Genomic DNA, 27094 nt, shown 5'->3' on the forward strand with positions numbered 1-27094 from the left:
TGTAATAGATGTTTTTATTCATTATTAGCAAAATGTACAGAAATACAACGCACATAGAAAAAATAGCCTCTTGTACAAAGCAAAGGTCCAACAGAAATTTTGAGAATTTTGGATTACTAAGAAACACTACAAACTCCCTCCATATTTCCTTCCACTGTCCTCAACAATGTTATTTTCTCATAATTGCTGTACTCTTTACAATAAGAGTGGAAGCAAAAAGAACACAAATGGAGGAAAAACTGCCACATTTGTTTTGATAAAACAGCAGCATATGCATTGGAAGGCACTGATAAATCAACAAGGAATATATATTTAAGATGGAATGATTGGTAACTTATGATCTGGATCTAGCTGCTTTGTTGTCCACAGTTTATCAAACTGTAAGGCTACACTACGTAATCCGTAGCTCCAGCATGAGGTTGAATTCAGTTCCTTTCATTTGAAGATATAGTGAAACAACTCTTAATCTAAGGCACCTGAACCCACATTACATCCAATACGCGGTACATGTATGTTCAAAGAAACCTTAAACCGTAACAGATATTACAATATTTACATCTCAAAGTAACATACACACAAACTGAACTTTTAACAGAAAAACGGCACAGGAGAGAGCACAACAGATCCTTCAGAGAGCCAAACTCTAAAAAGCTGGTGAATAAAAAGGAACTTGGGTGACTGAAATACAAACATTAATACACCCTCCCTGTCTAATCACTCTATGGAATGGTATTTGCATAGATTTATATACATTTCAACAGTGACCTCTTCAAAATTGTCCTCCCTAAAGACAAAAATAAGTTAATATGTACATGCACTTTGCTCTTTAATAAAGACTGCGTTATTTCCACAGTAGACAGTATCAAGGAAGAGAAACTGTCCCTCTTTGTCCACAACATTTCTGAAGGAGAGAAAGAAAGTAAGGCAACAATATCACGGTCCACAGTATTACAAGTTTCCTGCAACTGTACAGTAGGTGTTGAACTTGCTGCCCGATCGTTGAGTGAGAATCTGTGTGTGTGTGTGTGTGTGTGTCTGATGCTTTATTTCGTTCCCGCATCCTCTGAGGCCTGTTTAATCTGCCGCGTGTGCACCATTGCCCCAGCCAGTAGCTGCTCCTCCAGGGCCGCGTGCAGGTCGGAGCCCCCCAGCTCCAGCAGGGGCTCCAGCCTCGGCATCCCCCTGGGCACCCCGGGCTCCTCCGGGGGCCCTCCAGCTTCTCCGGGTCCCAGTGCCCTGCGCCTCCGCCTCAGATCCATCTCTCCCTGGTCCCTGAACTTCTCGTGGGAGCCCTGGGGCTGAGCCCCGGCTTTGACGGCCCCGGCTTCCACACCTTCTCTTGGGTCCGCCTGAGCAGCAGCTTCCTCTTTGAGGTCTCGTCCTCCTTTCTTCAAAGCTTCAGCGTCTTCCCTCTCAGCCCCCTGTGCAGCCTCTCTTTCTTCTACGACTCGCTCCAGCTGGGCCAGCCTCTCCCGAGCCTCCTCCGCCTCTTTCTCTTTCTTTGCTCTCTCAAGTATTTCATTGTGTGCTTTCTGCATCTCCTGCTGATGTCTCTCTTCTGCAGCTTTCTCCTGTTTCTCCTTTAGTGCTCTCTCTTTCTCCAACTCCTGTTCTCTGGCCAGCTTCTCTCTTCTCTCCCTTTCTAGTCGTTCTTTTTCCACCCTGGCCTGCACTTCTTTCTCTATGTTTTCTTTCTCAACTCTCTCCTTCTCCAACTGCTGCTCTTTGGCCAGCATTTCTTTTCTCTCTCTTTCCAGCCGTTCTTTTTCCAATCTTGCCTGCACTTCTTTCTCTATCCTTTCCTTTTCTAACTCCTGCTCCTTGGCCATCTTTTCCTTTAGCTCTCTCTCAAGCAGTTCTTTTTCCAGTCTTGCCTGAACTTCTTTCTCTATCTGTTCCTTCTTAAGATTTTCAGTTTTATCTTTTTCCTTATCTAGGCTTCTTTCTTCATCTTCAAGTTGAGCTGCCTGATCATTAGGTACAGGCTGACGGTCCTCAGGTCTTTTCTTTCCCAGTGGCACTCCCTTTGCCCCAAGCTCACTCTGCTTATGGGATTCTCCTCCGAGTGCAACATGGTCATCCTCCTTGTAAGCCGCCTGAACAGCTACGACCTCGGCACCCTTATCCCAGGCCTGCACTTGATTCTGGGCTGCGGGATGAGGCTCGGCAGCTCCGGCTCCAGCTTCCTCCTTGGGCTGCTTCAGGTCTGAGTCCAGGCCAGGCTCTTTGGGCTTTGCTGCTCCATCTTCCACCCCCTCCTGGATGCCTTTCTCTGCCTCACCTTCAGCAGCCCCTTTAAGTTAAAAACACTTTTGTAACATTTATTTCTTAAATTGACCACTGCCACCACCTATGATACCTGTGATCTCTGTCAAGTGTCATGCCTGCAAAAGCATTATGTGTATACCAACCAGCCGGTTGTTTCTGGTGGATTTCCTTGTGTTGCTCTTCTATGACAGCCAGTAGTTTTTCCTGCTGGTCAAGAAGTCTCTTCTGTTGCTCTTGCTGCTCCTTGATCACCTGCAGTAGCACGGCGTGGTCCAGCTGGCCCTCTACAGGACAGAAACGTGGAATTCAAAAAAAGTCACAATCTGCTCCTCAGAACATTGCATTAGTTAAGGAGCTTAGTTAGACTGATGCAGGACCAGTCTCTACATGAGAGGGGAAGGGAAGTACCGTCTCATTGATCCATTCAAACACACATCTCTAGATTGTAGCCTTAAACATCAACTGGAATGGGCAGCTGTAGACACACACAAACTATGTAAGGGGGAAAGGTGAGTGGGTGGATTCTACACGGGCACATTATTTAGTACGGTGGCCGGGAAGTGCAATGCAACATTACAAAGAATGAAACACTTTTACATTTTGGAAAACAAATTTACATTTTGGAAAACAAATTTACATTTTGGAAAACAAATTTACATTTTGGAAAACAAAATAACATTTTGGAAAACAAAATAACATTTTGGAAAACAAATTTACATTTTGGAAAACAAATTTACATTTTAGAAAACAAAATAACATTTTAGAAAACAAATTTACATTTTGGAAAACAAATTTACATTTTAGAAAACAAATTTACATTTTGGAAAACAAAATAACATTTTCGAAAACAAATTTACATTTTCGAAAACAAATTTACATTTTGGAAAACAAATTTACATTTTGGAAAACAAAATAACATTTTAGAAAACAAATTTACATTTTAGAAAACAAATTTACATTTTAGAAAACAAATTAACAAGATGCAAAACACTTTTACCAGTCCCGAAACAAATTTACAAATGACAGATTCTTCACGGAAAGGGAATGTACCACATACCGGAAGTGATGAGGTGTTGTTGGTGAGCGCAGTCAATTTGTGTTGTTGTGAGTGAGTATATGGCGTGAATGAAGTTTATGGTGACTTTACGTGTGGTCGGTGTTTGAAGTTTTTATATGTCGCCGGACCTGACGGAAACACAGGGAACGTATCGACAGCCGCGGCCGGATCGAAGCTACAGCAGGGGGCAGCTGAGTCCGTCTGCAGCTGCAGGACCTGGAGCTCACTGCCCATTCCTGGGAGCCAAAACCGACACTACGCAGCTGGAGACCCAGGCCGTATTGCTGGGCCCCGCTGGAGGGAAGGGAAGCCCGGGAGAATCAGATCCAGGACTGAACGGGGCGGACTGTCACAGCCTGCTGAAGTTTAAATCACAGGTTTCCTAAAGGGAGTCTGGCCGGGACTCGGACTGTGGATCGACGAAACCGACTTAAAGTCTCGTTAAATAAATAAATACATGCAGAAATAAATGAATCATTAGTGGGGGAGTGAGCCTGGACATTTCAGTCTGTTTAAACTTCACTTTGAAGCAGAACCTCTTAGTTCAGAAGGGTGAAGTTTCCGTTTGTACTCATATCTGTGAACTGATTATAATAAATATTCTTTGTATTAACACATTAATTAGTCTCTTTGTCTTTTTGTTTAAAAAAACTAGAACATCGCATGAGATTTTGACGATTTATAGTGATTTTATTTCCGTTAGACCTTTGCCTACATTGACGCTGATGCATTAAGGACGGCCCATAGACAGTATATAAGGCAGTGCCTCCCCTGTTCCAAGATGGCGGCTCTATTGACGCATTCGATCCATAACTGCCGTAGTCAAGGCGACATGTATACAAAACCTCATCACTTCCGGTATGTGGTACATTCCCTTTCCGTGAAGAATCTGTCATTTGTAAATTTGTTTCGGGACTGGTAAAAGTGTTTTGCATCTTGTTAATTTGTTTTCCAAAATGTAAATTTGTTTTCTAAAATGTTATTTTGTTTTCCAAAATGTAAATTTGTTTTCTAAAATGTAAATTTGTTTTCGAAAATGTTATTTTGTTTTCGAAAATGTAAATTTGTTTTCTAAAATGTTATTTTGTTTTCCAAAATGTAAATTTGTTTTCGAAAATGTTATTTTGTTTTCCAAAATGTAAATTTGTTTTCCAAAATGTAAATTTGTTTTCTAAAATGTAAATTTGTTTTCTAAAATGTTATTTTGTTTTCCAAAATGTAAATTTGTTTTCTAAAATGTTATTTTGTTTTCCAAAATGTAAATTTGTTTTCCAAAATGTTATTTTGTTTTCCAAAATGTAAAAGTGTTTCATTCTTTGTAATGTTGCATTGCACTTCCCGGCCACCGTAATTTAGTTATTATGATAAAATGTTAATTAATATATGTACTGTGTGTATATGGAAATATCTATTAACTTGGCCCACTGAGCAGAAAATGTGAGCGACAGAACGAGATAAAGGCAAGAGGGAATTCATACCTGCAACCAGCTTTTTTATCACTGTGATAGGAGTCCAGCAGAGAGAGAAAGACAAAAGGAGGTAAAGATAGAGAGAGAGAGAGATAGAGAGAGGGCAAAAGTAAACAGAACAAGAAAGTCAACAAAAGCCAACAAAAGATGGTGGTGTATCAAGCCAGGTCAAGAAGTAGGAGAAAGAAATGGATTTGAATATCTCTGCTGTGTTTTAAACCAGTTGTACCGTCACAAATAGGCACAATAAGCAAGAACAGATCACAGAGACTAGATTACATAAGATAAAACAAGCGAAATAAGGAAAGGAGAGGCAGGGGCATTAACAGCATGCAGCACATTATTTACAGTTTGTTACAATATAGCTACATCAAGAAGAAAGAAATAACAGATTTTCAATCTGTGATAAAGTTATTTTGTGATTTGTTTTTAATTGTTGAATTTGCTGTATTCTCTTTCTCAGTCATGTGCTGGGTTTGTGTTTCACAGGCTATAAACACTATCCACATAAAGCTGTGGCTGCATTGCATTCTGGTCAATGGAGGCTACTGGTGTTGTTGGAGAGACTGGTATCCGCCACCTCTTCTACATGTAATTCTTGCTGTATGATTTTTGAATGTTGCAAAATGTGTACCAACCTTAAGTTAGCAGGACAGAAACATTTTTATGCAACTATATTTTAGATTACAGCCAGTCCATTGTATAAATTAAAAAAACAAAAAATAAATGCATCACCAAATGATACATCTGCAGTGCAACTTGTTTTAAAGGTCCCATGACATGGTGCTCTTTGGATGCTTTTATATAGGCCTTAGTGGTCCCCTAATACTGTATCTGAAGTCTCTTTCCCCAAATTCAGCCTTGGTGCAGAATTACAGCCACTAGAGCCAGTCCCACAATGAGCTTTCCTTAGGATGTGCCATTTCTGTGTCTGTAGCTATTGAGGAGGAGAGAGGGGGGGGGGCAAGGTTGAGGGTGGGGGTGTGGCCTTGACCAACTGCCACTTTGCTTGTTTGAAAGCCATGATGTCTCTCTGTCATGGGTGGACCAAATTCTCTGGGCGGGCAAATCAGAGAAAGGGGAGGTAACCTTGCTCCTTATGACCTCATAAGGAGGAGATTCCAGATCGGCCCATCTGAGCTTTCATTTTCTCAAAGGCAGAGCAGGATACCCAGGGCTCGGTTTACACCTATCACAATTTCTAGCCACTGGGGGACCATAGGCAGGCTGGGGGAACGCATATTAAAAAATTTAAATTTTCATGCCATGGGACCTTTAAACAGCTACTAAGTAAGTGTCCCATCGTGTCTATGCCCCTGGACCCCTGAAAGTTTTCTACTCCACTCACCGTCCATCTTCTCGTCTGCCGTATCTTTGCTGTCTATACCTGGAGCCTCGTCTGCAGCAGGATGGTGCTCTCCTTCAGGAAGTGGAGCTGAAGAATCACCAAATATCACCGGGTCAATGTTGCATTTACCGAGAACCGTTTTTTCAAAGCCAGCTGCCTTAAACTACAGGGATACAAAAACAGAGACTAACCCTCACGTTTCCCAGCAGCATCTGGAGCTTTGCCCGCTTTATCGACTTGTGCCACCGCAGCCTGAGGATCTTTCACAGGCTCGAGCTTCTCCACTTCCTTTGGCAGGGGGACGTCCTGCTTTTTGTCTGCCTTTGCAACCGGCTTCTCCACCACTTCATTGGACCGGACTTCACCACCACCCAAATCCACTTCCTCTTTCCCCACAACAGCCTCAGCAGGCTTCGGTTTCTCTTCAACTTTGTCGTCTTTTTTGTCCGCTACCTTCACAGCGTCCCCTAAACCTGGCCCTTCATCTCTTGTGTCCACCTGGACCTCGTCATGAGGGATGGGAGGTTCGTGGCGATGGGCCTCACCCTCTGGCACCGCAACACCTGGCAAAACAGACCAGGCAACACTAATTCCTCACAGTTCAAAGTCCAGATCAAGATTCCAGCTTTGGTTCAGTTTCCTTACCAGCATCAGGGCGGTCCAATTGCACCTCTTCATCCTTTTTCCGGTCAGGTAGTTCCACTGGTCCTTTAATCTGGGGGGGCTCAGCTGGGCCCCTCTCTTCAGGCTGCACCACCTGCACAGCTGGAAGCTCAGGTTTCTCGATCTCCGCTGGCTTCTTGTTTGGTGGATTGTCTACATGCAGACCCACAAGACACAATCTTTTAAAACACAGACCACTGCTACTGGATATACAACATATTCCCAAGATCCTTTAGCCAAACTGTGTTCCAAATTTAAGTCCTTTAGTAATAGATTTATACAACCATAAAAAGTTGCATATTTTTTTTACTTGTTTAGTACTTGCTGCTGGTGAGCTTTTTATTTGCATTTAAAGCCAATATATACAGTCAGTCTGAAAATTATGAGACACATTACTGTGACTAAATTAAGAAGCGACATATTTGACACCTAAATTTATTCCACCATTTTCTCCTGTCTGAGAAAAGTCAAATGCCTGTATTCTGGTGCATTACTATTTAACACTGGCCCTGACATGTACTCTTTATTTTACAGTTGTGTTTATTACACACATTAACTGCTGGCATTAAAATAAATTAACACCTCTGCATATCTCGCATGAACTGTGCGTACTGATGCTCTCAGCTGTAATGGATTTCAAGTCGACTATTTCTGACGAGTAGATCCACTAGGTGGCGGCAAATACTGACAATGGCAAAACTGACAATTGGTGGGCATAGTAATTGAGCAACAGAGAGAAGAGAAGGATGAATTCAAATTGAAAGTGACAAACAGGTGTAAAGGTCGGACCACATGGGTGTCACCTGGAGTCAAAAACAATTCAAATCAACCGTAAATCAGAGTAACGGAAAGAATCCAAAGATGAAGGCAAAAAGACTTTGCTGGTGTCAATGAACAGGTTAGAAAAAGATGCCATTTAGGAATGATGGGGGTAAGGAGAAGTAGTGAAACTTAAAGCGCCATCCTTTTTCACCCTAAAACTGAGAACATTAACTCGAAAAAGGTTCCCCTCCGTCTAATCTCCATTTGTTTCGTCTGCACCCGTCTACCCTCCCAAAACCTATATCACCCTCTCCCTTTATACAGCCAGAGCTTGCAGGCATTTTATAGCTGCCACAGGAGATATGGGGGGGGGGAGAGACTGGGGTGTGTAGACAATGTATTTTGGGGGGAGGGAGCAGCAAGAGAAAAGAACAGAGGTAGATGGGTGGAGAGAAATTACTGGAGTTTGAAGGGCATCACTCTCGCTCCATCAATGTCAAGCACTCAGCGCTGCTCTCAGATATTATCAAGAGGTTATCCCCTCGCCCAGCCTGTCTGTCTGTCATTCACTCTGTCTGTCTCCATCTTTTCTTCTCACAGAGATGAAAGAACCCCTTTCTTTTGCTGTGGCTTTGTGCTTTTGTTTTAGTCTCGCTGGCCCTTTGCCACTGGCTCACATTCTCTTTACGTTGCCGTTTCAGGGCGCTGTAGTCCACGACTTTGAAAATAAAACAAGAAATAAACCGGTGCCTTTTGCATGAAATAATTACATGCAGCACTGCTGTCTGATCTCAGACGCTGCAGACAACCCTGGCTCCGGCCCACTGAAGTACATGTTTCCATGGCTCATTAGTAAGACCACTTCCTTCTATCGTCCATCAAGTAGATAAGTGATTGCCAGCCAGAAGCCCATGTCACGATCTTTACCGTGCTGTTCAGGGAAGTCCGGTAGCGGCAGGTTGTGCTTGACAGGTGCTGGAGGAGGAGGAGCTTGGACCTTGGTGCCGGGGCTTCTAGATGAAATTGAGAGGGTGGTGAAGGTGCTGACCAGTAGGATGCCCAGACCCACGCAAAGCACCAGCTGCAGGACAGAGAGAAAGAGGAGAAGCAACGCGGGTCGGTGAATAAAACATATTTACACTGAGCAAGTGATTTTGAATGTGCCAATTCTGACTATGGAACCTGAGAAATTAAGCCATTCTTCTGGATCTTTCTGTAGATGAGAGCAGGGCATATGAAACAGATGAGGCTGCCCATAGTGGCTCCAGTCAGACCCAGAATGGTTTCCACTAAAGAGAGGAAAAACACAGGGAGATAAATGGTTGAAATAATTAGGTTAAGTAATGGATAAACATTTTATATAATCAGCTACGTTAGACAGAAAAGGTTGCGACCCACTGCTGTAGAGCTCAGTGGGCCAAACATGGCACCAAAATGTCCAAAGTTGAGGGGTTTGCGTCCTGCTGAGCTCACTGTTCCTCCCAAAGCAATTCCCCATATCTACGCTATTCATCACTAGCTCTATTCATACCTGCCTCTGCCATTCATAACCGCCACCCGCCCAGCCCCAGGCTCCCATCCATGGCACCCTGCTCCTGGCAGCGGCGAGCCCTGGCCCCACCCCTGTCTCTGTGGACCGGGGCCGGCTGGGCGTCGGGCCTAGAAACCCATCGTTCATCCAGGGGACGGACACCATATTGTCTGCCTCAGATTTAGTGTCCATTCTCCCCAGGGTCCTTACCTCCCTTCTCCTCAGTCTATTAGTCTGATTAGATACACAAAGAGCCAGCCAAACCCGCTCTGTGTGTGTGTGTGTGTATGTGTGTGTGTGTGTGTGTGTCCACTTAAAAGTTTAACAAACAGCCACCATATAAAATGATGAATAAAACATAAACTCATTCTAACCTTTACATCCCTACCATTTTGGAGCCGTTTGTGAGTGGGACGGAAAGACTCAAAGAACCGGACAGAGAGCCGATATTGGTGTGTACATGTAATTGTGTGTGTGTGTGAGTGAGAGAGAGACAGAGAGAGAAAGAGAGACAGAGAGAATAATAGCCCCATCTTCCTGTCTGCCCGTCTAAAAAGGAGATAAAAGTTAGAGCCCTGATTTAAGGACTGTGTTAGAGTGTGACAGTCACTGACTCGTAAAGTCACATTCGTCGTAAAGCTCCCCGGCTACTCCGCCCACATAAAGGAACACATGCACCTTAAAGACCGCGCGCACACACGCGCACACGCGCACACACACACACACACACACACACACACACACACACACACACACACACACACACACACACACACACACACACACACACACACACACACACACACACACACACACACACACACACACACACACACACACACACACACACACTTCAGTTCATGCCTGATTGTTCACACACAGGCTGTACCGTTGGGGATGAGAATGCCTCCCAGCATGGTGCCAAACACAATGCAGAGGGTGATCATCTTGAAGCGCAGAGGAGGCATGTATCCCCCGGCAGCAAACGTCCCATCCTTCTGCTGTAAGATGTAAAACAGAGAGTGAGATGAGAGGGACAGACAAAAAGACAAAACAAATAAATAAAATCTCACAAATCTCAAACGTACAATTACATTTTCTTTTATGAGGGTACAATTAGATTTTTGTTCCTTGGGTAGCTTGTTAGCATTCCCGCTACATTCAGTGAAGTGTTGTGGAAACACCAATCCTTGTGCGCAATATTGCCTTTTTCTTCTCATCATCATATTGCCAGTACTACTGGTCTGGTTTTCACCAAAAAAAACAAACAGGGCTTTCTCTTTCCCTGGCAGAGCCAACAGAACAAATCTTCTATATTGTATTCAATATTGTATATGCTTTCTAAACCACAAAAAGAATTGTGTCACAGGATTTTTACAAGTCAGATGTGTTTATGTGCCTGGAATGTCTAGATACGATTTCAATTAACGTCACAGTTGAGTTTCTCAGAAGGTGTTTCCAGCGGGCTCTGTTAACATGGAGCAACATCTTTCTGTTTTTATTTATTGTCAAACTGCATTACATAGAGCATGGGAGTGCCACTTCCACAATAATAAGGCAGCAAGTTACACTGTGTATTATCTTATGATTAATCTACTTTAAAGTAACAAGAACAAAGCTAAACAAGGATTTATAGTATCCAGCCAACACATACCAGAAGGGGATGTTTTATGCCTTACAAGCAACGCGTGTTACGTACGTAGGTATCTGGAGATACCGACCCTACGCAGGACCCTACGTCGTAGCCTGATGTGCACCCTTTAAAGTAATTTAAGTCGCGGTGACGCACGTCTCTCTGCCGTGGCTTGGTAGTGTTGCATTTCCCCCGACTCATTTCCCAGTTCTCCTTTTCCATAAACTACATGAAATCAAGGAGAGGGTTCACTTTTCATGCTACAGATTTCTGACCAGAAAACAGTCTCCCACTATGCCTTTCTAGAGTCCTTGCTCTGAAGCAAATCACCATCACTCTCTCACTTGCTGTACCACACACACTTCGGCAAACACACACACACACACACACAGGCCCTGCCATTCTCTTAAAGAGATCGACGCATACAAGAACGCACAAGTATCAACTCCAGGCCACTTAGGTAGGCTATGGCGAAAGCTCTGCATGGAGCCTCCGCAGAACCAAAAATCAGCCTTTCCACACATCACACACTAACATGGGTTTCTGAATTTGTATCCAAACCTTTAAACTATTATTATTATTATTATTATTATTATTATTATTATTATTATTATTATTATTATTATTATTATTAGTAGTAGTAGTAGTAGTAGTAGTAGTAGTAGTAGTAGTAGTAGTAGTAGTAGTAGTAGTAGTAGTAGTAGTAGTAGTAGTATTTAGGTTAACCTGCTGCTCAAAAAGCATGGTGTTGATGGCCTGGCGGCAGGGCAGGATCATCATGGGGAATCCGACGGCCACAGACATCATAAAGCCCACGCGAATCATCGCAGTCACAAGGTTGGATGGGAAGTTCATCAGCACGTTGCCTGCGATGTTATCAGTGAAACTGACGTAGCCAAAGAAACCCACCTGGTTCAGAGAGAGGCGGAGTGAACCAAATACAGGGTCGGGAGGAAAGCACAAAGAGGGAGACATAAATATGTAGAACACTGAGTCATTAAAAATGGTAACGGACAGCATTCAATAACTTTTTAGGCGCTGATTTGAAGAGGTTTGTCATGCCATGTAGCAGCAGTGACCGTGGCAAATGTAACCAGTGTAAATGGCGGTGGCTCGGGCGCGTGAAAGTGCGTTTCCACTCACAGTGATGTAGAAGATGGTGACTACGTTGAGGGAAGAGGTGAAGATGGTGCTCATGCGTTTGACGGACGGCTCGTCCAGGCTGTCGTAGGTCGGCAGCACCTGTCTGTGAGAGACAAGCAGCCCAACAACAACAAACTCTGCATGCTGCGTGACACAAGACCACACTGGTACTGCTCTCGTGCATTCATGTGCTGTCCGGATTATCACATACGCAACTTTTAGCTATCGGATGTGGCACTCGTAAGTCTGGCAGAGAGTCAGGGAAAATAGAATGTTACATGACTTAGCTTCTTTTCTTTTATTCTCAAACAGCTGCAACATATGACAGTCAAGATATCTTAAATAATTTGATAGTGGAAACTGCTCTGTAGATTTCTTTAATGAGCAGCTATATGGAGGCCCATTTGTGCCACTCAATAACCAAATGATGCATGTCTTTTCTCATTTTCTTGTGATTGCTTATTGCTTGTTTAGTCCATTTGAGTGTTAACAGATTTCTGGTTTCCCAGATGTAACTTTGCAGATTATCTGCATTGTTTGTTAATGAATGTAGTTCACTACCAACTTGATCTAAAATAATCTCTTTACAAGTCAAACAAGCAAATAAAAGTAGTTACAGCTTGCTTAAATATTGTTAAATATGTTTTGAGATAATAAGACATCACAGTGGCTTAAAGCTATAGTGCGTAGTTTCTGCCGCCCCCATGAGGAATTCTAAGTAATGACAACAACACTGTCGGCGCGTCCACATGATACAAGCCCTTTTGTGACCGCGCACCCTTTTCCTCAAGCATCCAGCAATTGTTTAACCAAGTACATTGATAGAATCATTAAGTGATAGATTTGTCCCCTGATTTAGCAATTGATTAGTCGATTATTACAAACTCATACCGCCAGACGTAATTTAGGCGCTTGTAAGTCCGGATGTAAAGCATAAGCAAGAACATCTGACACGCACATGAATACAACAAGTTTCTCAGCATGTGGAATTTTTTTTTTTACATATTATGAATTTAATGCAAATACTAAATTTACTAACAATTTGTGTTTATAAATGTTTTAATTGCAGTAGATGGAAGTAATGTCATGGCAGTGGGGGTGAAGCATGTAGGAAGTGTACGAGTGTGTGCGTGTGCGTGTGCGTGTGTGTGTGTGTGAGAGAGAGAGAGACACACACACAGAATGGGTGACAGTAGCCAAGGCAGGTTGAAGTTGCACCTGAGTCTATCGGTCGGTCTGTCTGTCTGTCTGTCTGTAAACCCAGGTATCTGTCTCCCTCTGTCATGCTCGGTTCTGTGCTTTAAGAGAGCGTGGCCGCTTGGAGGGAACCGTCGGCATATTAACCCGTGAATTTACAGTCTTTATATAAAACAGCGATTGCCTGGCAGGTTTTAGAGCATTATAAACTTTTCTGGCAGATTCTTTGTGCTCACTTCCTCTCTCTCATATATATATATATATATATATATATATATATATATATATATATATATAAATAAAAGGAAAAAAGAGGAGAGAGAGAAAAAAACCATAACTTTCTCTGCCTCTTGTCTCTCTTTGCCTGTCTTTCTTTCACACGCTCTGGTTTTATGAGCAAGCACTGTCCCGTGGCGCTTTTTCTTGACGCTTGTTTAATCCGCAAACCAGTAAATCTCATAGCCAAGGTTAAAGAAAACGGCATATTGTAAGTGGGGAGCTAAAGCATCGAATGGTCACTCAATAGTCCTTACTCAGAGGCTAATGTGTTTTTGCATTAACACTGCTCTTAAATGGAGGAAATATGAAGGAGAAGGTCTTCAAAGCCAATGTGGGGAAGTGTGTGTGTGTGTGTGTGTGTGTGTGTGTGTTGGGAGGGCTAGAGTGTGTGCTGCAGATAATATCATTAACTTGAAGTTGAATGCATGCTGGCAGTAGCATCGCAGAGGGACATTTTTCGCCGCACATGTTTTTCTTATGTCCCTCTATTATGAGCTAACGGCTCCTCGCTATTCAAATGTGCAGCCAAAAAACAACGGGGCCAGCTCCCATCCCGTCATAATGGTGATGTTAAGTAATGTTTTAGCTGAAAGTAAACACATTTCATGAATGTAATAAAAATCCAATGTGCTGAGAGCTGTTTAATCAGCCTGTGAATACATCAGTGTGTGTCTGTAAGATGGCGACAGTCCAATGTGTTGATTAGTGGTTTGGCTTTAGCTGCCTGCCGCCGAACGGAGCGCCTGCCTCGCTCGGCCTGACCACAGGCCAAGAAATCACCCTGCCAAATATCACTCAGCGCTGCTAGTGGGAAACGACGCACAAAACACACATGCATAAACACACACAAGTGCACACTTTCTTCTTCTTCTAACGTGCGCACACATCGCTCGCTAATAAACACGCCCGGCGTACCATAATGTTATGTTGGCTTTGTGCAATTACATTAATTAAAGTCTCGTTCCAGTCTCAAGGCGACGGTCACCCACTCCTGCCACTTACCTCACTCTCTCTCACACAAACAAACCCATACCGCAGCACCACCCAAACATCTGGCCCCTAATGACCTCACCATAACACTCTCTACATCCTTCCCCAGCGCTGCCTTCAAATGACAGATAAGACTTGGTACACCCAGGTCCCACTAGACCTTCGCACGTTACCCATCGCCCGCTCAACTAACTGCAACCCAGAGCAAGCGCGTAGTGGACAGGACAATAGAGGCAGTGACAGAGCATGCAGATGGGGGAAGGGAGGGTGGAGAAATGAATGTATACGGTGAGTCAGAGAAGCTCTGATTAAAGTGTAAGAAGTGAAATGTAGTGGTTTGATCTCTGCAGGGAAAGTTAATGCAATGCGAAGATTGCCGTGAAAACCCTCTTTACTGTCTGGCCATCATTTTGTTGTCGTGACATTTAAAAGTCACTACACAACCCAATGACACTGTTTTGCAACAAATGTTTTCTTTCCATAACTGCCAAATTGACTTGTATTTTTTTTTTTAGAATCACAATCAGAATCAACTAAAGCCTCAGGTTAACTCTAGAGAGGGCAGGCCTAATGGTGGAGCAGATTTGGACGAAATGCCTGTGATAAGCACATAAGCAAAAATGAGTAGCTTTGCTCTGCAACTACGAATCCCTCAACAACCACCTCATCTCCACCACAAATGTGTGCATCTCTCTGGCTTAAAAGGAATGATGCAAGTGCACATGCCGTAATTATGAGGTTTGCTCAATTTCTACATGCAGCAATGAAAGATTCAATTCATTGTGCCGCTGCAGGAGTTAGACAGTGGAAAAGCACACGGTTGAGCCATCTAGCCACCACATGATTTTAGGACTTCTGTCAGATTTTCCATATTCTGAAGCTTGTTTGGAGTCTTGTTTGACGTTAGTGTTATTACATGGTCCTTTGCGGGCGGAGGGGCGGCAAAAGTACTTACGACTGACAGGCGAAGGCCATCCCACAGATGGGGAGACAGCGAAACACACCCTCCCAGCGCACCACATTGACCTGCCCTAGCCACCAGTCGCTGAGCAGCCCGTGTTTGAACGAGGACAGCACCATCTGAGGGGAAGGAGGGGGAGGGGGGCGGGGGTTACGGCCTGAACCAAATGAAGACAAGTGGGGGAAGAGCACGAAGAAGGAGGAGGGGGGGGGGGGGGCTGCACCCATGCTGACGGCTCACAGACAGATAATGAAAGTAATCAATGAGGAGAGAAAATCAGAGAAAACGAAGAAAGGGAAACAACAAAGAGACATGACAAGAAACCCCATACTGAACAAAAAACCTGTCGTAGCTGGAAAAAAAATGGAGTAATGAAGGCGATATGTAATGAATGAAAGTGAAATCATAAATTTGATCAAAATAAAAGGCTCATGAAAAGGGTAATCTAGAAAAAAAACGGCCCCACAGGTTTTCAATCAGCACGTGTCTCTTACGTCTTGCTCCTTTTATTACCTGATAAAGTCCCAAAGGACAGCAGAACCCTCCATAACCCTTCAGCCTCCCACATCCACACCCAGGCTGCCCATCCTGGGTGTGGGGCGGTAGCAGAAGGGCAGCAAAGATGAAACTTTCACTTCAGTAGGTTACACTTCTCTGCCTTACTACTACTGCCACCAAACAAACAAACACACACACACACACACACACATAATAGGCACACTCACAGAGCTGAAATAGCTCAGACAAATTAAAAGGTGAAAAATGGGGATGACAGAGAGGAGTAGGTGGAAGATTCAGGTAGGTTGGAGGAGGGGGGGGGGGGTTTACAGATGCAGGGGAAAACATCTGGCTTCCATCATTCCCCCCCCCCACAACTGCCCTTACGGTGGTGTTAAATCAGGGGTGGTTTCCGTGGTTTACTTACGGGTGACAGCAGAAGGTTGTGGCGATAATAGGCAGGCACTGAATGACGCCCTTGAAGCGCCACAGGTGAACCCGCTCCACCCAGGAGCCAGAGATTATGCCATAGCGCAGAGACGACAACACTATCTACAGCAACAGCAGCAGAAACAGCGGTGGGACAGAGGGGAGCAAACAAAGGCAGTGCAGAGGAGGAGAGGAGGTAGTCGAGGAGAGTGAGGGATAGCAGAAGAACACGATGGAAAAAGGAGGAGGACAAAAGAAGTAAAGTGGTGCAAATGAGAGAGAGTGAGGAGAAACGTAGGGTAGGATGAAAGGAGGGAAGCAAAGGAGATACATCACTGTTAGAGGGTTAGGGGTCTGGACTGGGCCGGGCCGGGCCTGGATCTAAAGCCAGACACACACACACACACACACACACACACAACACACACACAACACAACACACCACACCACTGCTCCAGGTTATCGCCATGCAATGCAACTACACGTCACATCACACAAAGGAGACTGTAAACAGCGGTGTCTGTGGAAGCAGCGACACGGGTCAGGAAAACAGAACCACACACAAACTCTGTGTGCATTTAAAGAGTAAAACGAGCTGAGTCACACCAGGCAGGAAACTTCTGCTGGACCATCACTGGAGTCAAACTTTTTAGTATGTTGCACCTCTGACACACTCCAACCTATGAAGCAACACTCAATCAGAGCTGTGTGCTCAGTGCTGCTTAGCGTTAAATGCAAACAGCGGAGCACTGAACGTCCTAATGGGAAGTTGTACCAGTTGCTACTTTAGTGGCATAGGAGTGCAGTGCTGTGGGTCCTCTTTGAGCAAATATTGACACTAAGTATTTTAATATATGTTAATGGGGCCCAAACTGTGCTTCATGCTGTACTGATGGCTGATTAGACTGGACTGTTCACATGAAAACGTGCAATTCTCTGCTGAGTTTTCACTAGTACTGAAACGACCGGTCCATTAACTGGGAGCACTGTAATATCTTAAATAACAGTTATTTGATGACGTCACCGAGGTATCTAGGACATTGTGATCAACATTTTTCAACATTTTCTAACATTTAATAGACTTTAGAGTAATCAGCCTAGCGTTCATTCGATTAATTAAAAGAAATTCAAGATAATCAAATAAGTAAAAGTGAATCGATCATGAAAAGATATTGGTAGTTGCAGCCCTAGTTTACACTGTACAGTAGATGTATCGCTTTCACCTCGCAAACAAATCTGAAATGCGACATGTTGTAAAGGGGTACACAACTGTTTTAAACAGTCCCCTGCTAGGACATCACTGATTGGAGTGTAGCCAGAAGCGTAACATGATTGAAATGTTTCGAAGAAATTCACAACCCCAACACAATCAAAAGGTTGAGTTAAGGCTCCATGGCTAACAATGTGACTTACAGTATGTGAGTCCTCAACCTTGAACATTCTAATTTTTTCCAGGTTCCTGAAGGAATTATTTCCAAATAACCATAAAGGTTATTATTAACATTAGAAATATTACAGCAGCCAGCAGCCATAGTGGTTTTAACTCAATGCTGATTGAATGGGGCAGAAAGGTATTTACAAATAGCAATGTTGTACTGACTTAGGAAAATAAAAGTCTTTCCAATATAAATAAGTCTGAGATATATCAAATGCATTGGACATATTTATATCTAGCAACAAATGTTAGTTAATGCGATTTAGTGGAGTTGACTATGTGACCTCCATTTACTTTGCACTTACAGTGCTTAAAATGCCTATAGTGGCCATTTCAAAGTGGTGTCTCCTTCCCAGGGGAGAGCCTTTGTTTCAGCGTATAAAGAGCAATGCAGCAATTGTTTTCTGCCGGATGTGATTTAGTGTGAATTTGCTCTTTCAAAAAGAGGAGCAAGACAATATTGTGTCGGTAAGAAGGACATAGTTCTGTACAATGGAGCAAAAAAGGAGGAATTAAGACAGAACACAGCGAAATTCAAACGAAACAGACATTCATCTGAAAATGATTCTGAAAATGAGGTAAGTTAGTACAGACAGCAAGGTCCATGAACTGTGCTGCAAGTTATAAATGCATATTTAGTATTTATATGTACTATGTCTGTGCAGAAGAAGACTACAATAAAGAGCATGTTGGTTTCAAAATCAACTCTGGTACTGGAACATAAAAACCCACCAACAAAATCCCAGGAATCATTTCACAGTCTGAACAAAAGCAATATTCAAAAGGCTGTTTAAAAAATAAAATAAAAAACCTGTCCTCCATAAGCAATGCCAGTCTGTGTGTTGCTGGGCTCACCGTGAACATGAAGAGGGTGTAGAACATGAGCGCCATAGCAGAGAAGGACTGGATGGAGGACATCATGTTCCTCTGCAGACTCAGAGGGAGGACGATGAACAGAGACACGGCGATCAGCAGCAGCACGCGGAAACTGCCAGTCACCTTTAGAGGAGCGGGACATACAACATTGTTTCTTCAGAACCGATTCACAGACTTGATTCGACCAATTGTTAGTTTGTCCATTTACCTCTTCTTATTCCAACCTTTACTACAGTGATTAGCTGGTTTGGTTGCTTAAGAGTAAAGTTAAGGGGAACACAGAGGGGAGCTCTGGATATGAATCACATGCTCAAAAGATTGAGAGATGAATTTATGAAGCAAATAATAATCTCAAACCTGTAAACCCAACATCTGAGCGAAGAAACTTGAGCCCAGATCAGCTATCACGACGTAGAAGGCAATACAGGTCCCCAACATCAAACCGATCATACTGCAGGGAAAGAGAGTTGGTACAGGGAGAAAATCGACATTATTATTAGCGTCTATGGTTTTGGAAATAAATCCGCTTTATTTTGTATACGTCTATGATAATTATAGGGGGAAAAAAAATCAAGTCATAATGTACACTTTAAATAAAGCATAATGTGCGTAGTGAATTACTAATAAGACTTGCCTCATCTCCACCACTGTTTTTCCTGGTTTCCCGTAAGCATGGAAGGCTGCAGAGAACGGAGTGACGTCAGCGTGCGAACAACATGTGGACAAACAGATGGCAGTGTCGGGAAAAATCATTGTGGATACGGATGTGGTTTTCTGGAATTGAAGCTGAAGTTTCCGTTGCAGACACCTTTATAAATCGGTCTACTTCGGTCACGATGGCTATTGTTGCCACTGCGAACTGTCAGCGATAAACAACAATGTCACTCATTACGGTTTAAACTCACCCAATCCTGCATAGGTCCTTCTTTTGGTGCTGTTCGCCGTGTTGACCAGGAACATGCAAGACTTGTGGGTCATCCACGAACAGAAGAACAGCAGGAGAGTTCCCAGCACTATCCCACACTGTAAGAGGACAGAGGGACACTTCAACACAGAACACATACATAAGAGTTGTCCCAAAATCTCAGCATATTACTGAAATACTAAATGCTTCATCATGTCTATCACATCATACAAGCATAAATAATTACATGATTGTGTCTTGATGCCCTGGCTAGGATTCAAACTAGTACTAAACTATCTTGATTAAATTTAGTCCTTAAAATTCATTAAACCGCCAGTCCAAGGAGGAAACACATTGTCCAGTTTTATGTTCAGTGGACTCAAAACAAAGTTCTATGGAAGAATTATACACACACACACTTCAAGATAACAAAAGAACGGATAGCTTATCCCGTGTACAGGATATCCATAACATAAAATATTGAGAAATTACACAATTTTTATCCACACACACACACACAAGTGTTTTACAAATCAGTTTAATCTATGACAGGCACAGAACAATTAGCTTCCAGAGAGTGTGTGATACAACAACGGTATGCTACCTTTAAGAGGGCTACTTTTGATTGCCTTTTGTCTGAGAGGTGTATTTGTTTTTATAATTGAAAGGGAGTTCAAGGGTCCAATAAAATATTATTTCATGCTGGGGAACATTTGGCATTTGAAAGAAGTGCCACCCCCACCTCGTATCTTCTTTAGTTCCTTCCGTGCAGAAAGACCTACAAATACTGCACAAATGTTGAACTTGCTTAGTACCTGTACCCTAATAACAAACAGAGGCAGGAAGCAGGCTGAAATGCTCCAAAGAAAATAGTTTCCTGAGTTCATACTGTGATGACTGATGTATCATAATTTCCTTTGGTGATGACAATGATACTTTATGTATTCCTGGCTTTACCCTGTTGCACAGGGATGTTGGAGGGTAAGGCCCTGCTGCTCTATAGTATCTTGCCAAAAAAGGTACTTCAGCAAAGCTTTTGCAAACACAGAAGGGCTGACCCAAGTTTGGTATTTGTGCCAAAACCTGTAAGATAAAGGGTGTTTAAATGGGGGAGGGTGAAAAGACTCCTGCTGCAGTTGAGAGTCTGTTTATGCTCAACCAAGCGTCCACTGATCTGATGAGGAAGTTGCTCGGCTATAAAAAGCAACCCTGTCATTCATTACAGTTTTTTTTGATTGCTAAACGACAGCGAGCACAACTGAAGCCACATGTGAAAAACGCTAACTACAGTCTGCACAGCAGTAGTTCATGTGGACCAAACTCTAGTTCGTTTTTCACTGCTTGAACACAGTTTTCAAAACTCTACACATTTATCCCATCACTTTAACCACAACGTGCACAACACAGTGGATTTACAGCACTTTGTTCAAATGCTAACACACTGCTGTCAAAACTGTTAACCACACATTCAAAACAGAACAGATTTCAGGCTGGTGCCTATCAAACACTGCTGATTGGAATTTCAGCTGAAAGCCTAAGCAGGTGTCTTATTTTAGACTAGTTAGTGAACATATATGGTATTTATACAGAGAAAGCTCAGAAACCTTTTTTGTATACAAACACCAAATAAGAATGAAACAATTATACACTGTACCGTTTGAGAGAAACAGGTAAAAGAGCAAAGATACCAATATGTCCAGGTAAGATTTCTGAGGTTACGTACACAGCTATAAAAATAAATAAATTGAAAAACACTATATCTTTACAATAGTAAAACTGCGTTCTTACTGTTTTTCAGAAAGTAATGGAGGTGAAAGCAATGGAAACACCACATTCATTTGTATTTAGAGATGATGCAGATATCCAATGTGATGAAGAAAACTCGCCGAAGGGAATAACAATAATAATAACTGCTGGGGAGAGGCAGGATTAGTCACACTATTCTTTGTTACTGTTACATATATGTACCTTTAGTTTTTTTCCCAGTAATTCCATAAATTACTAGAGACAAAATACTATACTGAAGCAAACTGCTGATTTTCATTCCTTCTTGTTTACCTTACGTACACATTGGTATATTATAAAATCTATATATTTTCTTTAAAGAAACTATTGAGTAGTGTGAAGTCACTTCAATTGTTCAAACTGTAAAGATGAGAAAGTTTGTAATTTCTGTATTGGTGTTTGACGCTAGTGCTTTTACCCTCAGTGTGTTCTGAGTGACAGTGTGTGTTATCTCAGTGAGGAATGTTCAGAGTGTTTGGCTGCACTGAGCCGGTTTTGGGACATGTGAAGAGTTGTGTTGCTTGGAATGGGCTTTGCAGGTGATGTGAACTGTTTAGTTCAGGTGACTGTTGGTAGTGCAGACTGTAGTTTGAGTTTTGCACATGTGGCTTCAGTAGTGCCCAGTGTCGTTTAGCAAACTGTCAAGTAAATGTCCCTTCGCACTGATGTCCTCGTACAATGACAAAACAAAAACACACAGAGGCCAAAATGAAGCACACTCTCACAATTGCTGCCGGTTTAGGGGTCATGTGATGCTGTTGAATGAATGTTGTTATGCTAAAAGGCTGTAAAAATTCAACACCACTCCAAACTACAACTGACTGCAATTAACATTATTTCGACAAGCTGAAGCTTGTTAGTTTGTACTTGATGTGTGACAACTTGACAGGAGTTGTTTTTAGGTTCTAGCGATGCTGCTGTACAGTATAATGTATCAGGTTTTAAAGGGGTGATAGAATGATTATATAGGGTATTTCACACTGTTCCTTATGGTCTCCTAATGGGGTATGTAACATTAGTTGGGCTGAAAATGGCCTGGTTGATATTTTATTGGCCCTTATGCATCCCTGTGTTTTGGCCCTATTTGTAACAAGAGCTTTTCTTTCAAATATGGTATGGTCATGAATATTTAGATAAGCTGCGCTGCTTGGTTGAGCCTTATCCCCGTACACACACGTAGAGACGCGCGCTGATTGGTTGAGCGAATCGCCATACACACGCATTAGAGGTTGCGTGCTGATTGGTTGAGCGAATCCCCAATACACACACATTAGAAACGCGACAGAATGTCATATTCCAGACACTGCAAGGTTTCCTTACCAAATTCACTTCTGAGACTTTTTTTATGCGAGAAATCAACTATATAAAGCTCAAATATGGGCCGTTTTACGAAAATGGATGGCTAATTGCAAATTTGGTAAAACTGTGTGTCGGAGTTCAGCTGCCTGTGTTGCTGCCTCGCCGCCCGGCCTGCCTTCCTCCACAGACCCTGGCCTGCTGTGAGCTCCGGCACAGCTGCTGCAGCCCACAGCACCTCATACCCGCGCAAAGTCACCGTTTTGGGCTAATGGACTACTACCAAACGCCGCTGCCCTGACAGAGCTCCAGGGCCTGCATCTCCTCTCTTCCTGCTAGCTAAATGGCCCGTATGTGAGAGTGAGAGCGCGGTCAGCGAGCTTGTTACACCAGCAATCTCTTACCACATGTCACACACATGTCACGCCACTTAGCTATACAACATATACCTATATGTCTTATAAAGCTAACAACGGTGTCCGATTTCAAGTTAATGAATATTTGTGAACTGTAAGGGTTTCGTCAGCTGCGACTGTCCCTTCAATCCTATGTGTACAGATTGCGGCTAGTTAGCTTCATTTTTGGTCGTAATTAGAGTATATTTACAGTTTGAATTCCGTCACGCCACTTATACAACATCTTAACTAAATGTTTTATTAAGCTAACAACGGTGTCCGATTTCAAGTTAATGAATTTTTGTGAATTCCAGAGGAATTCTAAGAGGAGGCTAGCTAGCTCTCATTGATAGAGATCCATCCAGCCGCAGGCTCTATCAATGAGACTCACGGACAAGCAGCGTTTATTTCCCCAATCGTTTGTTTAAATAACTCAACACATTATAATTACACACATTAAAAGAGTACCTGGAACCTGTGGTAAGAGAATGCTGGCGTAACAAGCTCGCTGACCGCACTCTCACTCACATACACCGGGCATTTAGCTAGCAGGAAGAGGGCAGTTGCAGGCCCTGGAGCTCTGTCAGAGCAGCGGCGTTTTGTAGTTCATTAGCCAAAAACGGTGACTTTGCGCGGGTATGGAGTGCCGTGGGCTGCCAGCCGTAACGGAGCTCAATCGAGCTCACAGCAGGCCGGGGTCTGTGAAGGAAGGCAGGCCGGGCGGCGAGGCAGCAACACACGCAGCACCGGCCTCTGAACTCCGACACACAAAATTTGCAATTAGACATCAATTTTCGTAAAACGGCCCATATTTGACCGCTACATAGTTGATTTCTCGCATAAAAAAAGTCTCCGAATTGAATTTAATGGTAAAATAGCATATGAACAATGTATACATTTTCTGAGATCTGCACGACCTAGATTCAGAAGACTACCTGATCTCAGGTCAGTTGTGTAGCCTATGTAAATGTTGGGGCGTGACCGTTCTCTTAATACACCCACGGCTGTGACAAAGGTTCCGGATTTTGAGATGCTTACGCAAGCAACTAGCTTTGTTGAGATTCGCCCGTTTTCAGCGGCAGTTTCAACATATGAGATTTTCATAGTAAAGGGGTGTCAATGGGATTTTGAGCTTATATGTATGTTTACACACCGAACTGTCGTTATTCAACTATGACAGGGTAAAATCGGTTTTGCATTCTATCACCCCTTTAAACGGTGTATATAACTGCCTGCGTGTTTTCCTATGTTTCCATTTTTATCAAATATGATCAAAAAAAACATTATAATGAAATAATAATAATGCCCAAAATATAACACTGACATTAGTCATTTAGCATAATATGTACTTTTACTTGTTTGATAATACATGCATAGATGATGTATTACTTTAAATGCAGGACTTATACTGCTTCCTTTACTTAAGTTAATAAACTAAATACTTATTCCACCGATGTACGTGTGTGTGTGTGTGTGTGTGTGTGTGTGTGTGTGTATATGTGTGTGTGTGTGTGTAGGTGACCCACCTGTTTGAAGCAGAAGGGCATGGTGAGTACACTGACTCCGACAATGCTGTTCACCACGTTCATGATGAGACCCCAGTTAGACGCCGTCATTTTGAACCGCCTATTGACTGGTCCTCCTTTGGTAAGAAAATGTCAAGCAAAGTGAAGGCAAACGGTGAAGTATAACTGTCAATTAGTTGGTCCAATGCGGGGACTCGAACTAAATTGCGGGTGTGTTTTTCTGACTCCTCCGCCGATCAATGACGTGGCGCTCTAGGAGAAAACACAAGAGACAGCGGAGTTTAACATTTGACACACTTGAGCCTTTTTGTCGTTTTGTAAAACACACACTAACATAAACATATATATAAATAAAAAAACACGTATTAAAATGAACACCATGTCAGAACATAACGTTAGCTAAGTGTTAGTAGCCTAGCTTCATTACGTTAGTTGGTTAACGTTAGTCAGTTAACGTTAGTCACCTTTCTCTGCGCCTACCGCGTCGCGGTCCCATATTACGTCACCGTCGTTAATTTCCTGACATTAAATGGGTATTTCTCGTTAAAAAAATCGCGTGTCCGTGTGTGTAAATGCAACAGGTTGACGGAAACTCGGTATAAGATATAAAGGCAAATGCAACCTGATTATTTTTCTGAACGGCGTATCCAGGAAGTAGAGATTATAGTCGAGGAGGTGAGAGAAGAGAACACAGCCTGCTGGTTTCATTACTATTGAAATACTTGGGCGCCCACTAGTGGGCACATTAGGCTACGGTCACGAACATACTCGAATGGTTAAATCTCTCCATTCCTTTCCTTTTACAGTAATGCCCTTCTAGCTTCAGCAGCGTATTCATGGTTTTCTCATTTTTTTAAGAACTTTCTGTTGTCGTGTACTTTACACAAGCCTTACTTAATTTCTAATCCACTACATTTCAGAGGCAAATAGCCTACTATTATAGTAGGCTACTTTTACTACCCTACATTCATATGATAGCTATAGGCCTACTTTTTCAGACTAAGATTATCACATTCAAAAGAATGTGATAATCTTATAAAATACAAGGAGGCCTAATTGTTAAAGATTAAACCAGTGGCTCTCAAGCATTTGGCTTTTGACCTCTTACAACAACAGTGTCTAATTAGGGCCCTTTGTCACGTTTCAGATGTGTGTGAGCTGCTGTCAGTAAAGCTACCAAAGAGTGATTTCCCCTCTACTCTTTTCAGATGGGTTCCCTTAAATACAACTGCTCAATGCCCAAAGTGATCAAATTACCAAATATTTCACACAAAAAACCAAGATTAGAGACAAAAAAAAAAAAGATCTATCTGGATCATCATCATCTCATGACCCCCTAGATTTGTCTTGTGACTCCTAAGAACTTTGGAACTGCTGTTTTAAAAAGTAATATATATATATATATATATATATATATATATATATATATATTTTATATATATATATATATATATATATATATATATATAATTTCTTACTTTAGCCTACTTACTTTGGAGGGAGTCCACTGGACTAAACTACTGAACTAGCCTATATAAACCACAACCAGCTACAAAAGCAAATGTTATAGACACCTTAATGCGTCAGTGAAAATCTAATAATGTCATATATAATAATCTTTTATTCACATGGGACATTTTTCTTTGCTAGAGTAGGATTTTGAATGAAGGGCCTTTACTTGTACTTGAGTAACATTATTGTATTGCTTTACTTATCTAAGGAACGAGACCAGTTCTTCCACCACTGACGACCTCTGTAATCATAACAATAGACCAACAGACATGCATGAATCCTGTTTTTCCAGATGCCACAGAGATTCCCTTCAGGAAAGGGAAGCAAGGCAACAGAGGCATGCGAGGTGTGAGGGGGAACAAAAAAAGACTAAAACAGAACGGGCATCTTGTGGATGACGTCAGACAAAATACTCAGCCCCGAACACCTGAAACGTTGTAGCTGGGTTTATTTCAGTCAGGCAAAGCGCCGGCCCGGTGCCCTCTCTGATAGACGTCTATTGTGTTGTCTGACCAGGAAAGAGAAGAAGGAGAGGGAGGTTGGAAGGGAAGGGGGGGTTGACCTGGGAGCTTTCCCCCAGCCGGTTGTGCTTTCCCCCGGGGACAGAGGATTTTCAGAAGCAAAGAATTGATGGAGCTTTGAGTGGCGAACAGGGGGGAATTTTGAATTGTGTGTGTGTGTGTGTGTGTGTGCGCGCCTTTGTGGCAAGAATGCAGAAAGTCCTGTCTGCAGCATTTGTAGCTACATTCTTTCAATATCTTCATCTTTAACTCTGAAAACACACTTTTCTAATTGAATATGTAATCATTTGTTATCGTAATTGTATAATTTCTATTCTTTGGATTCCAATTCATAGGTTTTATTTTTTACACATTTATTCAGCATTTTAACCCAGCCCTTTTCCAGCCTTGCCTTTTTACGTAAATGATATAATTAACGTGTATTGTCATTACGTGTGCATACGTATGAGTGTGTGTGTGTGTGCATATGTGTGTGATCAGAGAGGTTAAGACAGGAAAACCCTGGCCATTGTGCACCAGTGACCCCTCAAAATCAATGTGACAGACCGGTCGATTGGCTAGAGGGTCCTGTCTCTCTGCACCTAATCCCTCAAGGTAGACCCTCAGCCAGGCCTGC

The 27094-nt window shown here is 42.6% G+C and overlaps 1 protein-coding gene across 6 annotated transcripts; it reads right to left on the bottom strand.

The window, feature by feature from the left end:
• slc38a10 (solute carrier family 38 member 10) lies at positions 1–25113 on the bottom strand. 6 transcript variants are annotated; one of them, XM_039788320.1, is made up of 18 exons: positions 24926–25113; positions 24446–24697; positions 19445–19562; positions 19174–19219; positions 18897–18990; positions 18519–18662; positions 16227–16351; positions 11875–11977; positions 11458–11640; positions 9988–10099; positions 8750–8856; positions 8495–8648; positions 6788–6958; positions 6334–6705; positions 6143–6229; positions 4804–4824; positions 2412–2552; positions 1–2293 (listed from the first exon to the last, which is right to left on the bottom strand). In XM_039788320.1, exons 2-18 carry the CDS (start codon positions 24533–24535, stop codon positions 1044–1046), a joined length of 3318 nt encoding a protein of 1105 aa, XP_039644254.1. In that variant the 5' UTR covers positions 24536–24697; positions 24926–25113; the 3' UTR covers positions 1–1043. The 6 variants fall into 6 exon arrangements, with proteins under 6 accessions (XP_039644254.1, XP_039644252.1, XP_039644251.1 ...); XM_039788318.1 differs by lacking the exon at positions 16227–16351 and adding an exon at positions 15296–15420 and having other exon boundaries at positions 24910–25113; XM_039788317.1 differs by having other exon boundaries at positions 24910–25113.
• Positions 25114–27094: the final 1981 nt, after the last annotated feature.

This window comes from Perca fluviatilis, chromosome 21 (genome assembly GCF_010015445.1).
Source record: "Perca fluviatilis chromosome 21, GENO_Pfluv_1.0, whole genome shotgun sequence".
NCBI lineage: Eukaryota > Metazoa > Chordata > Actinopteri > Perciformes > Percidae > Perca > Perca fluviatilis.

What these genes read in the sequence shown, in the direction of transcription:
- slc38a10 (XM_039788320.1), bottom strand. Translation starts at nt 24,535, where the DNA reads ATGACGGCGTCTAACTGGGGTCTCATCATGAACGTGGTGAACAGCATT. An exon ending in ATTGGACCGCCCTGATGCTG is followed by an intron (nt 6,706 to 6,787) that starts GTAAGGAAACTG and finishes CTGTTTTGCCAG; the next exon opens with GTGTTGCGGTGCCAGAGGGT. An exon ending in TGCTGCTGGGAAACGTGAGG is followed by an intron (nt 6,230 to 6,333) that starts GTTAGTCTCTGT and finishes GTGATTCTTCAG; the next exon opens with CTCCACTTCCTGAAGGAGAG.